At 40.6% G+C, this 17266-nt stretch overlaps 2 protein-coding genes across 7 annotated transcripts in view; one reads left to right on the top strand and one right to left on the bottom strand.

Annotated features, from left to right (window-relative positions):
- SMURF2 (SMAD specific E3 ubiquitin protein ligase 2) overlaps positions 1–5547 on the top strand; it is an 88795-nt gene extending 83248 nt beyond the window's left edge. For all 4 annotated transcript variants that reach the window (XM_044981271.1, XM_044981272.1, XM_044981270.1 and 1 more), the window contains 2 exons: positions 1128–1203; positions 1570–5547. In XM_044981271.1, coding sequence (XP_044837206.1) covers positions 1128–1203; positions 1570–1669 — 176 coding nt within the window. In that variant the 3' untranslated portion in view covers positions 1670–5547. The remainder of the gene's footprint in view (positions 1–1127; positions 1204–1569) is intronic.
- A 2509-nt stretch (positions 5548–8056) lies between these two features.
- Positions 8057–17266, bottom strand: part of CEP95 (centrosomal protein 95) — a 29650-nt gene continuing 20440 nt past the window's right edge. For all 3 annotated transcript variants that reach the window (XM_044981266.1, XM_044981267.1, XM_044981268.1), the window contains exons 15-22: positions 15661–15753; positions 14195–14345; positions 13036–13202; positions 11699–11773; positions 11013–11165; positions 9007–9153; positions 8829–8900; positions 8057–8459 (exon numbers count right to left, since the gene is read on the bottom strand). In XM_044981266.1, the coding sequence (XP_044837201.1) occupies positions 8283–8459; positions 8829–8900; positions 9007–9153; positions 11013–11165; positions 11699–11773; positions 13036–13202; positions 14195–14345; positions 15661–15753 (1035 nt within the window). In that variant the 3' untranslated portion in view covers positions 8057–8282. The remainder of the gene's footprint in view (positions 8460–8828; positions 8901–9006; positions 9154–11012; positions 11166–11698; positions 11774–13035; positions 13203–14194; positions 14346–15660; positions 15754–17266) is intronic.

Here is a 17266-nt window from a genome sequence, read left to right as displayed (position 1 = left end):
TAAAGACGTACCCATCATGTACGACTGCAGAGTAGCAACCTAGTCTTATGTGCACATGTTCTCTGGGCACTATGCTATTCAACCTGCTTCCAGGTCAGAGATAACCTAGAGCAGCACCGTCTTCAGAGCTGTGCTGAGATCCGCCTCCATGTCAAGACACTGCTTAGGAGTCTCCTACAGTGGAGCAGCCATAGGGACAATAACTCAAAGAAGGAGAGGTTACTTACCTGTACAGTAACTGGAAGTTGAGATGTGTTGTCCCTATGGGTGCTCCACCTCCTGCCTTTCTTCTCCTATGCAGTGGAGTCTTCCTGTGCTTCCAGTCTGAGAAGGAACTGAAGCAGTGGTGGGTCCACCCTCCCTATATACTCTTACACCAGATCACAAGGATGTATAGAGTGTAGGCACAGATCCACAGGCACTGCTAACTAAAATTACTGATCAAGAGTGCACAGGTGCATGCACATCCTATGATGGAGTATCCATGGGACACAACATCTCTAAGAACTCCAGTTACTGTAAGGTAATAACTTCTCCTTTTGCTAATATACTACACTAGGGGCTTTTGCCATCAGAGCTGTCTTGGTCACAGATCACACCCTTGTAAATGTGACCCTGATGTGGATGCTGTTTATACAGGTATAAATGTGCTTACACCAGTGTAGATTATTCTGGTACAAGGAGAAATCAGCTATAGTGGTATGAATGCGACCACACTAAGTTGTATTAGTTTTAAAAAAAAAAAAATCACATCCCTAACTGAAATTGTGATAACTGTATAAAAACTCTGTGGATCAGGCTCTACTGTATTATCTTAGTGCAGCACAGATTTATATTTGTACTGCTAGTTCTTGTGTATCTTTCACTGGCTTAAACAGTCAAAGTAGTGTTGTGCATGTGTGCAGAAAACCAAATTTCTGTCTGATGGGGAAATGTGGAGAGACAGCTTTTCCATTTCCTGTTCTGTGTTCTCTCCCTCCCTGCCACAATATTATACTGTTTTCATTTCCTTAATACATGGCTCATCTGTTTACTTCTCACTCTGCCTTCATAACAGTTACAAGATAGTAGTTTGGGGGTTATATCCTGTAGTAGTGCTAGAGAATTCATCTTTACTGGATTTGCAGGTGCTGCGGGGCCCAGGCTATTTACAATACACCAGATTGATGCCAGCACTAATAACTTGCCGAAAGCTCATACCTGGTAAGACCATGTTACGTTTTCACTCCTCCATGGAAATATTGGCGTTTTGGTAAATGGACATGGGTCCACTGATATAGCACATCTAGATTATCAACTGTCATTTATTTCTCCTCTCCTGGTAACTTTTCTGCTTGGTAAAGAATTCCATGTTTTATGGCAATAGGAGATGGTCTGGTTTTGTTTATATTAATGTAGTTCTGCTGGCTATCATAATGTAATTTAATAATCTAATACAAGAAGTTGCATGCTTATCACCAAAGTTTCAAGGATGTTAAATGCAGTTGTAGTGCAACAGAACTGCATCAATTTTGGATTTCTCAGTAGAGTTGAAACTCATTTTAAAAAGCTTTTGCTTTTTGTTAACAGCTTTAATCGAATAGACATTCCTCCCTATGAAAGCTATGATAAGCTGTATGAGAAGCTGCTAACCGCCATTGAAGAAACATGTGGATTTGCTGTGGAATGACCCTTTGCAGACTTACCTGATACTCTATTTATACTCCTGTCAGCCAGAAAGCCCGCCCCTCAGCCAAGACTCAAGAAATGCTTGAAATACAGGAATGCTTTTCCTCTTTTACTCAAGAACACTGTGAGGAAAAGGACAATTTTGGATTTTTTTTTCTTCAAGAAAATAGGTCCTGTGGCTCTTGCCACGGAACCATTCAGCTGCTATTAAAAACTAATATCTTGACCATACAGAATGCTGACTTTTGCTACATTTTGACAGTTAAGCAGTATTCTACACTTAAAGACTACTACTATTTTTGTAAAAGGTAATCTGTTCTATTTGCCTACCTGATTTCTATTCTCACAGACAAGAAGACACAACTTCAGCAGTCGGTACAAATCACGTTTCAGCTTGAGTAAACATAATGAACAGCATCTATACCTGCTATTTTAAAAAAAACAAAACTTTTTTTTGGATTATTCTAACTTTGCATAAAATTGGCTAAAAGAATCATTAACCTTTTTAATTGCAGCCACTTACATGTTAACTGCGTTTTCTTATAGTGAAATATTATATTCTGCATTATATGTTCAACTTAAATGTTACCCAGAATTGGGCTTTTTATATTTTTCAAGCGTGAATTAGACATGAAGTTCTGTGTCCTGTTTCTATCAGTTGTCAGATTCCTAGTCTGAGTGAAATACTGCATTTGGTACAGTACTTTGTGTTAAATGTGGAATAATCCTTTTTTAAAAAGCATTAGTCATTTCAGTTTTTTTAAACAAGCATTTTTGTAACAAGTTGATATTGTCAAGAGTATTTTTGGTTTGCTTTCAATTTAAAACAAATGCTACATTTTAAAAAAAAATTCTTAAAGCATGGTGATGAGGTGATGTTGACAGCCTTCTGCCTGGTCATCAGTTGGTTTCAGAACCCACTGTATCTATCTAATCAACCAAAACTTTTTATGTTCAAATGCAGCCAATTCACATTGTGTACTTCTTGATGCTTAAAGACTTATCGGGTAAACCACCTTTAATCTTTGTTTGGCTGCTCATGTCTTGTGGGTTTGCACAAATTACAAATAAGGAAAAGTAACTAACTCAAATTGCAAAAGCTCTTCTGTCAACAAACACGCACCACGTGATGTGCTTTGAAAATGAGGTGGGTAAAGCACAACATTGTCACTGGTTGTAGGGATGAGAGTAAATATATGTAAGAGTTAAAATGTGGGTTGGACAGTTCAAATGGGAACATAATGCACTACCAGTGGGGGGAATCCTGGGCTGTTTAAATGAGCGTCTTACTGTGAGGTCAGCGTGCTGTCTTTTTGGGGTATGGAGAAGGTAGGCTACTCACTGCACGTTTTTTATAGCAGCATTCTTCTGCATGATCCATAATATACAACTGGCATTTTGCCTGCCCTCTGGCACAGAAATGAGGGCAGCAACATTTGGAGGTAATTTCCAATTTTTCTAATCAGCGTTGGGTTGTGGTTTTTTTTTTAACTTGGATCATAATTAATCATCAGAAATCTGCACTATTTTTACATTGATAAGAAACAAGAATCTTGAACTTACTAACACAATGGGATGTAAACAATTATTTCCTTTCACAGCATAAGTTATATAATGAACTAGTGATTTTTTTTATCTTGTCTATTCTATGTAGTTTGTGAATGTCAACATATAAATTCATTCTGCCAAATCTGACTGCTACAGCACGTAGGCTAATAATGGACTGTGTTCATTGGAATGACTGTTAATAGCCTAATAGTATGTCTATTTGAGAGCAGTCGTAATGAGATGATACCATCATTGGTAGTGCAAATCCACATTTTCACTTATTTTCTTCAGTAGTATGATTGCTAGATGCTGCTTGTTCTAACAAACGTACCAATCTGGGCTTGTGCATGGTGGAGAGGTTAGTTGCTTGTTGATGCACACTGGAAGCAGCCAAGAGATCTGCTTTGGCAGCTGGGCTTGCAGTCTGCCAGACCTTTTTCCTCATTTGGAGGGCTTGCAGCTCTGTGCTGAGCTCAGTCACATTGAGTGGTAACACTGCCTCTGAGACCTTCCCAAACTCTGAGGGTCATGAGATGGATTGTTCTCTAGAGACAGAGTTCGTTTGTCACTTCCCAGGCTGGAAAATTCATTAGTGACTCGCAAGGCCTTGGTGTGCAAGGCTGCTGAGATGGTCTCACTACATTCTTCATCCAAAAGGAATGGCCTATTGACAGCACCACTCTCTGGGGGAGGTGGCTGTTTCTGTTCTGTTCCTGCCCAAGGTATGGTTGGGATTTTTCCTACAGACAAGTCTCGTCCCATGTGACTCCCCTGATCCTGCAAGCAGCTCTTCCCTGTGGTGTATGAATAGAACAAGGCCTCATCCAAGTGACTCCTTGGGGGGAGGGGCAATGCAGATCTGTTACACTAGAGGACCCAGCCCAGGGATACTGAGCACAAATACCGTATCCCCAGGTTTGACTGCTGCAGCTCAGTGCCTCTTCTGAGCTGCCACTGTACAAGGTCTCTTGATGGCATCTGGCCTCTGCTGTTTCAGGTATGCATCTCCCTCCCTACTGTAGTCTACTCCCTGCACTAAACAGCCAGAACACGCAGCTGTAGCTGGCCCCTATCCTAACCTCCTATAGGTTTGAGATGTTGAGTCCAATGTAAGGGTTTATTAGAATTTGCAAACAAAATTAAAAAAACCCTAATCCAGTGTTTGAAGTTTCACAGCAGCTTTAGCTGTAGGTAAATTGCTTTCCTGCTAGGCATTTTGGTGTTGTGTAATCCCTCTAGTACCACCAGTTTAATGTTGTAAAATCTAACTTAAAATATTATGGACATGGATAGACAAAATTAATATTTCTACATATTTGATCAGTTATGAGGAATACATCAAGTATTTGGAGTGCCTTTTTACCTTCATAACTAAGAGCTTTAAATAAAACACCCCAGCTGGCCAGAAGTTTTCTAATACATTTTGCAGAAGTATTGACCCATGAAAGTTTAGTTCCAAAATTATGTCAGCCGCTTTCCCTCAAACAGGTGCTAAGCCCTATGTTGCATTGAACCTTGGACTTTCACCCCATGATCAATGTGAATATTTATTTCAGCTTGTCCTTACTGGGTTTTACTTTATCCATTCTTTAGTTGCATAAAGTTGTTTTAGAGAAATGCTGCATCATGTTTTCATGCTGTTGCTTTTTGTTACGAATGTTTAATTATGAACAGTGACTATTTTATAGATTTCAAATATACAGTGCATAGCTGAATTTCAGAGGATTTAATTTCTCACTGTAAAGAGTTTTGTGATGGTGCTTTGTACAGTATGTATTCTAATTTTTTTGCACATAGATTCAGCTTCCCTAAACTGATTTATTTTTACCATTTTTTGTTGTATACTAGAGTCCAGAGCACACAAGTTTTCCTTTTGTATTTTTGTTCTACAGCACGACATCTGTATTAAACTTCTGGTGCGTTTAAACTGGCTGCATTGATGGAAGTAAAAGCTTTGCTTCTATATCATAAGTATGCATTATACAGCTTAATGTAGCATGCTCACATTGCTTCAGATTTTAAACTGCACCATATAGTTAACAGGTGCCATTTGTTGTATTTAACACTATATAGTAGGTTTTTGACTCTGCCATGTCCCAAGCTTTGTCTTTAGCTGTAATTAGTTTATACTCAAGTATAATTTTCCCTCCACAAACTGTTTTATTTTCTCATTTCTATTATATTTATTACAGAGTGTTTTTAGCATTGATATTCATTGTATTGCCATCCGTTACATGAGCTTTAACAAAACATCTGTATAAAATGGTTTTTAAAAACTTAATGTACCCATGCAGAAGTTGAGCAATAAATTGTATGCTGTTTGCACTGTCACAGCATCAATGGTTTAAAAACGTTTAAAGTTTTTAATTAAAGGTTTACTTTGACTTACATTTGTAACTTTAGAGGTGTTCAGGGAGTCGGATCCAATCAGAGAGAGTATATTGTACAAGGTATGAAACTAATCTGATGCCTTCTTACATTTACTTCCATATATAGCAAGTATTAAGCCTTAAAACAGCATTCAGGAATGGATACTGTAGCCAGTTTTCCCTTACACAGTAGAACCTCAGTGTATGGAGGTTCATAATTCTGAACAAAACATTATGGTGGTTCTTTCAAAATTTACAACTGAATATTGACTTAATATAGTTTTGAAACTTTAATATGCAGAAGAAAAACGGTGCTTTTCCTTTTTTTTTGAAGTAGTTTAGGTTTAACACAGTGCAATACTGTATTTGCGCTTTTTTTGGTCTGAGCTGCTGCCTGATTGCATACCTCTGGTTCCAAATGAGGTGTGCGGTTGGTTGATTGGTGACTTCATAATGCTGAGGTTCCACTTAACTTTGTTTCTCCCAGCTCCCTCTGTGGCTTTTAACAGTAGCCACTTGAGTATCAACATGTCTCAAAGGAGAATTTCTCTCATCATCAGTGAAGAGGTGACTTTCCTGCTGGCTTTAGCTAATCTGAACAGAATTCCTTGCAAGAAAATATATAAATATGAAATCAAATCAATAAATACTTTGTCTTCATTCCAACTCATTGGACAGCAGTGGGGGGAAGGGATTGGTCTCTTTTAGTGTGTTAACTGTTTGGAAGTGATTCTGTAAATTGTTTTTAACAGGGCTATTGCCACATGAAAAACTATTTAAGCTGTCAGAAGCTTCAGTCAAGGTGCAATTCTCTACTTTCTCCCACCAAGGCTAGTGTGAACTTTTTTCCCCCACATGCATAAGACTAAATCTCATGAATGCTCTTGTGACTGAGTAGTTCTATTTCTCTTGTAAATTGCTTTCTGTATCTCTTATCAGGCCAGGCCCTCAATGTTGAGTGACAGGTACCAATAGTCCTATACAAGCAAATCCCAAAGATTTTTGCTTCTGGCAGCTAATCAGATAGGGAACAACCAGCTTTGGGTCCTGTTTAGTGAAGAGAGTGTATTCTAGGGGGTGGATCTAAAACTTCTAGTTTTGTTAAACAGCAAGAGACTTAATCCTTAGCCTACTAATTAGCACTGTGCTTTAATGTCAGTTATTTTTCAAGCCTATTAACATCCCTAGTTACTTTGCCTATAAGGCTTTAACACTGTTTGTAGCTGAGCTCCAACTAGAACCTGTGCATTTAGGCTTATTCCTTCACTTAATCTACTAGCCCGTGTATTTCAGTAGCAGAGGTAAATGACAGTGTTACAGAAGACAGGTACAAGAGCCACCTCTCAACTGCTGACAGCAAGTCGTAGCTGGAGGCTAAGTCATTAAATTCAGGTTGAACTGTAGGGTCTTTGCCTTAAATGTACTGTCAGTTTGTGGTTAGCTAGTCTGCCTTACCTTAGCATGATAGCTGAATAGATTTTGCATTGAGAATGGTGAATGCAAGTATAATACATCTTACTTTACCCCACTGCTTCCTTACCTGTTCTCAAATAAACTAGAGTTAGTGTAACAAGATGTTGGTTTTAGATCTAAATGCTTGCATCATGTTCCTAGGACAGCATCTTTCCAAGTAGCTTAGTGACGCAAACCATGTGGTCTTGAAAACAGCTTGGTTAAAGTCTACCTCAACCATGTGCAAATACTAACATGGTTTGACTGTTGTAGATATTCCCACCATGAAGGTAGGCTATAAGTAGTGCCTATACTGGAGTTATTGCAGCCATCTGCTGACAATAATTGCATAGAGAAACCACTGTAAAATTGAAATGTAAAAGGACACTAATATGCTCACTCTAGGAAGTAATTAAGAGCCTGCAAGGTCTTCTACCAGTTTTATTCTTTAGCAAAAAGTGTTCTAGATTTTGAAGTGTGTGAGTGATTAAGAATGAGATGACAGTCTTGTTTGAGGACATGACTGGGCACAAGTACTGTAATCTCATTTAGTACTAGCTATTTAAGAGCTAAAACACTACAAAAATATATTCCTGGTTAAATTATATGTAAATGTATCCCATAAGCACTATGCTGTAATGCTGTGTACAGTGTAGTGAAGTCCTCCCCCCCCCCGTACTTTTAAATAATTGATTTGTATGTCAAAGGTGGAAGGAAACCCCTATTCTGACCTGCTCTCTCACAAGGAACTTGAGCAAGTTCTCCTTTGTTTTAAAGAGCTGCCACCACATTTCTAGTTTCATTACTTTGTAGTCAGAAGTTCAGAGGCATTGATTCAGCCTAAAATGCCCAAATAATGTAGCACTGATATGTAGGAATTTTAATATTCAGACCCTTAAAAGGTTTAGAGTACTGAGTACAATAGACAGGTAGGTCATATTCTTCAGCAAAACTTTGACCTGGAGGCTGAATGGTAGCTTGAAATAGTCTGATTCTCCTTTATCAAGTTCAAACAATCATCTAATTAATTTAACTTTATTAAAAGGTATGTTTAAAAATATTCAAGTCCTAGTTACTGACACTTACAGCCATAGTACTGTGCCTTTGACACTGCAAACCAGACGGACAACATTTTACAGAACAACCAGCCACCACCTTCTGGTTGTAGCAATTCCCCAACATACCCTTAGCAGTTTCTTAGCCAGATATAAAAGCTGCATTGATATTTAATAGTTAAAGTAAGTCTTACAAGAAATAGCTTTTGCTATACTGAAAAGAAGCCATTTGAAGTCTGGATTTCAGTCGTTCTGCTTCCAGCTCTTGGAAGAAGGAGTCATCGTCATTTTGAGTTATCAGTGTCTGCAGCTGCTGTATTTCCTTTTCCATCTTTGATCTTAACTCCCTTTTTGTTTTGTGCAGTGTCTTAAAAAGAATACTGAGATTTACCAAAACAACTCTGAACAAGAAATCACTTGCATACTGGAACACAGTTGCTAACTTTCACATAGAAAATAAGCACCCTGACTTTTACAATAAACCAAAAATCAAGCTAATCCCATTTCAAAACAAGCCAATCCCAACACTCTGTGACTAGATCCCCCCCACGGTGCAGTCTGGGACTGTTATGGTCCCGCTGTGCACCCCTGACACTCTCTCCCCCTTAACCCTGCTTGCCACTCCTTGCTGGGAGCTGATCAAAAAAAAAACAACCCAAGCAACTCACAAGCCAATTAAGCCAAAGACATGCCCAATTTCTGCGTTTTTTTCCCCATGGGTTTGGTATACACCTACTTTTGCTTGTGCTTTCTCTCTGGCTTGGATTTCTTGACGTTCTTGTGATACAGCTTCTGCCAGCATTGAAAACTGAGAACAATAAACATTGAATTAGAACTCATTCAGATATGAAAGATTTACCAATTAAAGATTGAAAACCGGACAGATTGTCTTGGATGCAGTCAAATAAGCCTACCTGATCCTTGTAGTAGTTCTCCATGGACTCCAGTTCATTCTGGTGTACTCTTCTTTGCTCAGCACGCTTTTCTTTACTATATGTTCTCAGCTCCTGCAGCCTTTGCTTCTGAATTTCTAAGCCTTCTTCAAATAGATTCTTAAATATCTGCCAACAGTTAAGGTATTTAAATGTATAACCAAAGGAAAAACCCCTTCTTCTGGTGTAGGGTACATCTACCCTATGGGGTTAAGTATAACAGAACCAGCTTGCTCATGTAAGCCACAGAACTTTAGGAAGTGTCCCACCTTGCCTACAGGCCCTTCTAAAAATCCTCTAAACACTGGAGTGGAAGCTCTATTCTAAAGAGAACTAAATTGCATTGAGAGGTTCCATGTTTGTCTCAATTGCATATAAAGTTTGCTGTTTACGCAGAACAAACATGGCCTCACTGCAACTTGAGGCACAGTTCTCTCCTCACATCACCACTAATCAGAGGACAGAATCTGTTACACCTCTAAACATCACTGTGCTCATCAGGGTAAAAGATGGCAGCATTTGCTCCCACTGTTGCAATGAGTTGATGCATGAGTAGGAATAGAATTCAGCTTGTTCTCCCATAGCGATTGAATTTATAATAGTAAATGAGATAAATGAAGTGGGTTTTTAAACATTAAACAGGATCTAATTGGTTGAGTGAGGTGGTGTCATTTTTAATCACTTTTCAGAAGGAAAATTTAGGTGGCCTTTAAAGTTCCCTCTAAGCTGCATGGCCCCCCCAGCAGTCTCTGAAGTGCTGTGCACTTCAGGTGCCCCTCTCCCTACTGCCAGGCTGCTCCTGCCCTCTGCCTTCGAGCCCCTGGCCAGCTGCTCCTGGGAGCCTCCTGCTTGCTGTGCAGAGCAGAGGGGGTGAGGGGCTGATGTCGGGTATTCCCTTCCCCTCATCCCCAGTACCCCATCTCTGCAGAGCGGGGAGGACACAACAGGGCTTAGGAGTGAGACCTCAGAGCTTCCTGGCAGCTGCTACTGTGTCTGAACAAAACAGGCTTCAGGCTGGTGAGTGCTGAGCTACTTAAAGGGGCAGCGTGTGGCTTGGGGTGTGTGTGTGTGTGTGTGTGTGTGTGTCACTCACCTCCCAACACATACTTGTAGTATTGTTGTTACTTCCTGCAATGCACATGTATTCTCTGCAATTGTATTCTTTCAAAGTGCTGTTATTTTAGTTTTTTGACTGGTCTATGTATTTCATAATTTCTCTCATGCTTAGATTTAATTCTGTGAGTAGTGAGTTCTAAAATGCCTAACAGTCCTGTCTGGAGTAATTATTCCTATGGTAACTTTTTAAAAATATATATTCTATCTAGGTTTTTTTTGGTTTCTCCTCATGATGCACATCACCTCGATATAGGTGCACATAACAAAATTCATTCTGCACATGGATGGAAAAAATTAGAGGGAACATTGGTGGCCTTACTTTTGATACTAATAGAAACATCCTCTAAGCTCAGCTTTATGATCTCATTGTGAAGAGAACTCCTTTCCCCAGATAGTTCCCTCTGATGCCCCCCACCCACTCCCACACTCACCTTTACTAAGCCTAGTAGCTTCCTTTGTTGCCTGACAGTGAAAGTTAACTTCAGCTTTTGTTTAGGGGGCTGCTCTACTGTGTGTGTTAGAACATAGAGAACAATCATTTCATCTAGGACCCGGCTGACCAGCAGGTATAGTCTTATACCTGCCTTCTTCCAAGAAGAGTAGACCATGTGGAAATTTACAAGCTCTTGGCTCAAGGATGGTTGCTGCCAGAAAAACTATCAGAGACAGAGTTAGAAGGCAGGAGCTAGGAGCTCCAAGGCCTGTGCTGTTTAGTTTACTTGGCCTCGAACTCTTTATACCAACACTTCGATTTCTCAAAAGTATAAATACACACCACACAGTAAAGGGGGAAAGATGCTTACTCAGTACTGGAGTCTTTCCCCTAGAAGAACAAGAATGCCACACTTAAAGAAGAAAGCAACCTCACATACCCTTTCTTCCCGTGTCCTAGCCCGCATCATTTTGGCACGCAGCTGAACGCGGTAATCTTCATAGTACTTTTTGGCTCGAGCAATTTGCTGACGTTTCTCTCTCATTTTATTCTTAGCAAACTTCTGCCGATATATGCGTTGCTTAAACTCTTGCTAAAGAAAAAGATCAACAGGTATCAGACCACCAGCACTTCCTGGAGAGGGAGAGTCAGGGCAGGGTTTTATGGCAAACTTTACTAAATAAATCAATATTAAGGAAATTCTCCCCACTCTACTACCGTGCACTACATTTAGGATTAGACCACTGTAGTGTGGTGCTATCCATAGTGCTGTATAATTAAGGAATCAGCACTTTTATGGTAAACTAGTGTTTCAAGGATTGAACTCACTCATGGAGAGACTGAGGTCTGTTCCTCTCAGTCTCCCATATTCTCAGGATTTGTTCCCTGTTAATGCACCAAACCCCTTCTTTAAATAGTGAAACATAAGCATGTTCAGCAACCCCATTGTCATTCTAAGACCTCAGTGGCCACATACAGCAAACAGACTAGGTAAAGTCTTCAATACCACAGCTGCTCAGGAGTCAATAGGGAGCTGCTTCCATAGACCAACAACTGTAGGATCATTTTGGCTCTATCACCGTGTAAGTGTCATATGCTTTGTGCATCCTCTTTGGAAGAACATACCAGTCTCTTGTGATGGTCTTGATCTTTCTTTATGATGTCAACAAGGAGGTCATGCTTCTTCAGTGCTTCTTCTACCTTGAGATAAGATGACAGGCAATTGCTTTAATACATTCTGCAGGATAGGCACTCAGATGGGACTTCTAACAGAGGAGCAATACTTTAGTGTACTCTCCTTTCTCTTAACCACTTGAGGCAAAGAGAAAAGATTCATTTTGCACTGGTGAATTAACCCTTCAACGAGTTAGCAAATTCTGCATGCCAAGAACAGCTTTTAAACTACAGGGTTTTGTATGTAATAGCACTTACTTAGAGAAATTCAAAGTGCTTTACAAAGGTGAAAAAGTATTCCCATCTTTATTGTAGAGAAAGAAGTATAGAAGGTTAAATGCAAGTGAACGGCTAAGATCAGGAACTGAACACCCAGGTGTCCTGATTCAGTCCCCCTACTTTAACTATTCAAGAGTGCCTCCTTATTCTACAGAGTAGCTCTTCCTTAGACAGCCACCTCTGCTGGAGACCAAGTGAGTGCTAGTTTGACCCAAATGTATGCCATATATTTGTACAATAAAGACCATGAGAAAACCTATTCAAATACTGCAAGATGAAAGAACTGGGATAGAGAATCTGTAGAGTTTGAATCTGCAGTAATATAAGCAGTGGGCTTTCCCCCGCATACTTATAACATGACATGCTTCTTCAGTGCTTCTTCCACCTTGAGATAAGAAGTCTGCTCAGCTTGTAAGCCAGGGAGCTGGGATCCTGACAGGCCTGGTGCTTAGAGAACCAGGCCCAAATTACTCCAGCCTCCTTAAAGTTGTCTCCATTTTAAAGAAAAACAGACTTCAGATTCCATACAGGTTCTTAGGCTAGGTCTACACTGGGGGGGGAGTCGACCTAAGATACGCAACTTCAGCCACGTGAATAGCGTAGCTGAAGTCGGCGTATCTTAGGTCGATTTACCTGGCCATGGGGACGGCAGCGAGTCAACCGCTGCCACTCCCCCATCGACTCCGCTTCCATCTCTCACGCGTGGTGGAGTTCCGGAGTTGACGGCAGAGCGATCAGGGATCAATTTTATTGCATCTACACTAGATACAATAAATCGATCCCCAATAGATTGATCACTACCAGCCGATTCGGCGGATAGTGTAGGCATACCCTAAGAGCCTGCAGACTAGTTTGTATGTTATGCCAATACCTCCTTACACAGTAGCTATGCAATTGATTGGGTTTTATTGCTTAGTGCAGTCATCTGGTGGCCAGTACTATTGTGTAGCTGCATTGCCCCCAGTCAAGCCTAAGAGGCTGTGTTCATACTGAACAAGAGAGGGTCTCACTTCACTTTGGAGTTTCAGTCTTGATCTGTCTTTGCCAGAAGCAGACTTCAGTTGTTCCATCTGTGCAAGCTGCTGTTGCCACATTTTGTTCATAGAGTGTTGGGAAATATGCAGGTATGGAAACTCTTCCAGTAGCAGAGGGAGGAGGTCATTGTCCTTTACTTTCACTGCAAGATAAAAGCAGATTAATCAATACACTCCTAGACAGCAAGGTTAGCAGTAGTTCTTCCAGAGAGTTTAAGTCCAAGCTATCCAAACACTTCAGACTGAACACCTGGTCTGTTTAATATGCTCTGTAACCATGATGTAGCATTGTCTCTCAGTAGGATGTATTGCAATCTGTCTTCACAACATCCCCAAGGGAACAGCCTTAAGTCAATCTGAATAGCTATTTTTCCTAGAGATCTATTTTACAGTATTAGAGGGTTGATATTTAAAAAAAAAATTGTCACCTACCCCCTTCTTTTCAAGCAGTATAGAACCCTACAATGATTTCCTTGCTCCTGTCAATCTCACTAGCTGCATGTGGTTATTTAAAATAAGCCCAACAGTTGTATTGGTGATGGTCCAATATTTTGTAAATGAAGCAAATCATTGTCTGGATCCTCCTCTCATTCCCTGGAAATGCTGCATTGAGGTAGTAGGCCCCAGCCCAGAAGCAACAGAGGTAATGTTAGGGATTGATTTAAGAGTCAGGGCTTTCACATTTCAACTTTCACAGGTTGATTTGAATAAGAGATGAAATCGTTGGGGACTTATTAATTATACTATTAATGGAAAGAGTGCCCTTCAACCATGCTGAAACCAAGACACTGTAGCAGGGTGCCATTCAGGCTGTGGATTTATATAATGAATGCACAGCATGCAGCTGCTAAAAATGTGGCTTGCACTCTGAGCACTCAATGTGCTTCCATTGCAACTTGTTCAGCATATTGAACAATGGATAATGGATGGGTCACAGTTTGAGCAGTGCATCAATGGTTTGTGTCTATTTCAAAGTATTATCTTCCATTACAAAAATCCAGACATCTGGAGGTCATAAGGGGAAAAATGCTACAGCTGACTGGTATATGTTGGCCAGATGCCTTTATTCTTGGAGTTCACCAGATGCTTTTGTAGGATGCCAGTTTTCCACCAAGTAGAGTTTTGTGGTTCTTACTCGGAGTTGCTTTCTTTGGCTTTGCAAACCCTCCTCTTGGAATCCACTGGCTCTGTTTGGGAATCCGAGGTGTGGTTTTTCTAGAATAAACTTTCACTGGCAGAGGCATTTTTGGAGGTTCTTTAAAGATGTTTTCTTGGTATTCTTGTTCCTTAGGATGTAAAACAGATGGAGAACAGGTATGGGAGGGGAAGAGTGGTAGTTCATATGGCTTGGATATCAGAACTGAAGTAGCTTTTGAGTCTCTAGGAAGGCCATTTGCACAGTGAGACAGATCCCTCACAGTAGGGCCAAAAATTCACCAAATGCAGGTCAGAGGATTGTGTGCAATGGAGGTGTCAAGCTCTCCTTTGCACAACCCTAATTCTGGGGGTGCTCCATGCATGGCTGCAGTGGCCTCCGGGGCTGAAAATACAGCTCAGATTGGCCTGGCATACAGGCATTCCAGACATGCTCCCTCTTCTTGCAACACACCAGCAGCACATAAAATAGTGCTGAGAACCCCCCCCTCCCCGTCAGCTCCATGCAGTGATCTTTAGCCTTCCAGTTTCTTTTTTTTATCTAGTTTATCACCCCATTACAGTGGCAGTGCAGTGCAGTGCAAAGTGACTGCACTGCAGGATCTGACTCATCTAAGAAGCCTAGCAAGAGCTACATAAAGGCAAACAATAATGCAGTTAGGGTACAAGCTGTAAGTAAGTTGCAATCTGACAGTTCTTTAATTCTAATAGCAAAGAAGGTAAAAAACTAATGTTTCCAAAGTTAGGGGGGAAATCTATTTCCTTACTAGAGTTCTCCTGGTGTCCTTGCACATCCTCACTACTTGTTTCTCTTGAGGCGATTACTTCAGCTATGCAAGGCATTAGGATTGCTTCTATGAAATTTCCAGTCCACCAAATGGTGTTTAGTTATTAAATCTTATTCTCTAATACTGCAGTAGAAACTAGCCACTTGCCTACTAGGCTGGTTTAAATTCTTCCAGCTGAAGTATCTCACTACAAGACAAACAATACCAGAATCATGGTCCTTGTGCCACCCCCAAGATGTTTCTGAAGGATTACTAACTATCTAAACCTCCCCACCTTGAAGTCTACGTACCCTAAGAAAATAACATACTGCTAACCATATCCCCAAAGGCATTCCAGACATGCATCAGAAGAAGTGGGTATTCACCCACGAAAGCTCATGCTGCAAAACGTCTGTTAGTCTATAAGGTGCCACAGGATTCTTTGCTGCTTTTACAGAACCAGACTAACACGGCTACCCCTCTGATACATATCCCCAAAGTATAGCTGAACAAAGCTGTTTACAGCATCTCTTATACTAGTATTAAAGCCAGGGTCAGCATTGGGTCATGTCATTTAAAAGCATCATCCATGCAGCCTGGATAGCAGGCATGGACAGAGTAACTTTTAGACATTGTTTAAACAAACGCCATCTAATTTATTCTTGTGAGCTTCACCTACCGTTTCCCTGGCTTTTGCTCTTAGCTTGGAGAGGCCCAGTTTCTCTCTAGCTTCAAAAATTCTTAATTCCTCTTCATAGGCTTTAGTCATCATCTAGAAAACAAAATAAGCCACTCGTTCTGAATCCCTACTCTCTGCAAAGGGGATAATCAGTCCAAATGAAGTCACATAAATGAAATGAATTAGTGTTGGTAACAAAAGGGCTTCTTTCACCTCTAGCTCACTAGGAAGCTTTACCCCTTCTTCCTGGACAAGGACCTGGCCACAGTGGTTTATGCATTTATCTACAGGGTGAATTACTGTAATTCACTCAAGCTGAATGGGACGCCATACAAACTCTGTTTAAAACAAAACAAAAAAAACCTGCCCTTGTTATCCACGGACTAGGTCACTGTGAGAACAGACTGCTGCTCAAGTTCCTCCAGTGGCTCCCTTCAAAACAATTTAAGGATCAAGCCCCAGCCTCATTTAAAAACTGGATTTTTGACCTAAGAATTGTCAAGACAGTTGCATTCCTCTGGGACAAAGCAGGTCACTTTGATCTACAAAAAATACTTTCCACCATAATAATGACACTCAAAAAACCTGAAATAAACCAATCAACTAAAAGATTACCATACCCCAAGCAGAGCTTATACCCCAAAAAAGATAAACTAGAGACTTCATGAAATTCTCTAGGGACCTTGAGCATTTTCAATGTAAAATTAATAGACTGATGGGTGGCCATATAAAACCGTACAACGTGTCCTATGTACAGCCATCAGCATTAGAGCACAAGGTCAATTCTATTAGCTACAGCTAATGGTCATGCAATAGCATCACTGGTGAAGGAGGAGGTTTGCCAAATATAAAGTTGCTTCTGTTGTAAATATTCATGATGATCAGTGTTAACTGTCCCACACAAAACTTAGACCTCAAAATATAGCTTAAAACAAAGATGTTCAATAACTGTTTTGGGAATTTAGATAAGTCATGAAAGGATTAAGCTCTTCTCCAGCTAGGCATGTGTTATACTGTGCTCTTCACAGGGATAGTCAGTATTTTGAGTTGCCCGTTGGGGATATTAATTTTGGGCTCACATTTCTGAAGAATGAGAGTTCTGAAGCTACTCCATTGCAGGATAAGCTTGGGCCTTGGAGAGGATTAAAGTTCTGCTCACTCATGTGACTTGGCCTCTGCCAAAGATGAGGGATTCTGGGATTTGTAATCCAGCAATCACGAGAAGTATAGGCTGCCAACAAAGCATGCTGGATATAAAAAAGGCCTGCTTTCCTCAATTTGCGGAATGATGGCAGAAGGTGCTGTGAGCATCTCTGCCAAGGAGGAAACTAGGAAAGGATATGAGAGCTGATCTTGCTAAGCAGAGTGGGCTTAAGAGACAGGCCTGGGAAGAAGGCTGGAGAAGAACTGAGCAAAGGACTACATGAATTGCGAACCCCTGAGAAAAGGAAGAGATGTTCACCCAGACAAAGGACTGTACAGCAGAGAGGTTTTTACCCTTTGGGGCTGCTTTTGTTTACCTCAGAAGGGGGAAGTGAGCCATAATCCACTTGTTCATGCATGGCCGTTGCTGGCCAAAAGTTTAACGTAGGGGAATCCTAAAGCA

Source organism: Mauremys mutica, chromosome 12, assembly GCF_020497125.1.
Source record: "Mauremys mutica isolate MM-2020 ecotype Southern chromosome 12, ASM2049712v1, whole genome shotgun sequence".
Lineage (NCBI taxonomy): Eukaryota > Metazoa > Chordata > Testudines > Geoemydidae > Mauremys > Mauremys mutica.
This window is presented reverse-complemented; position numbering and strand designations above follow the sequence as displayed.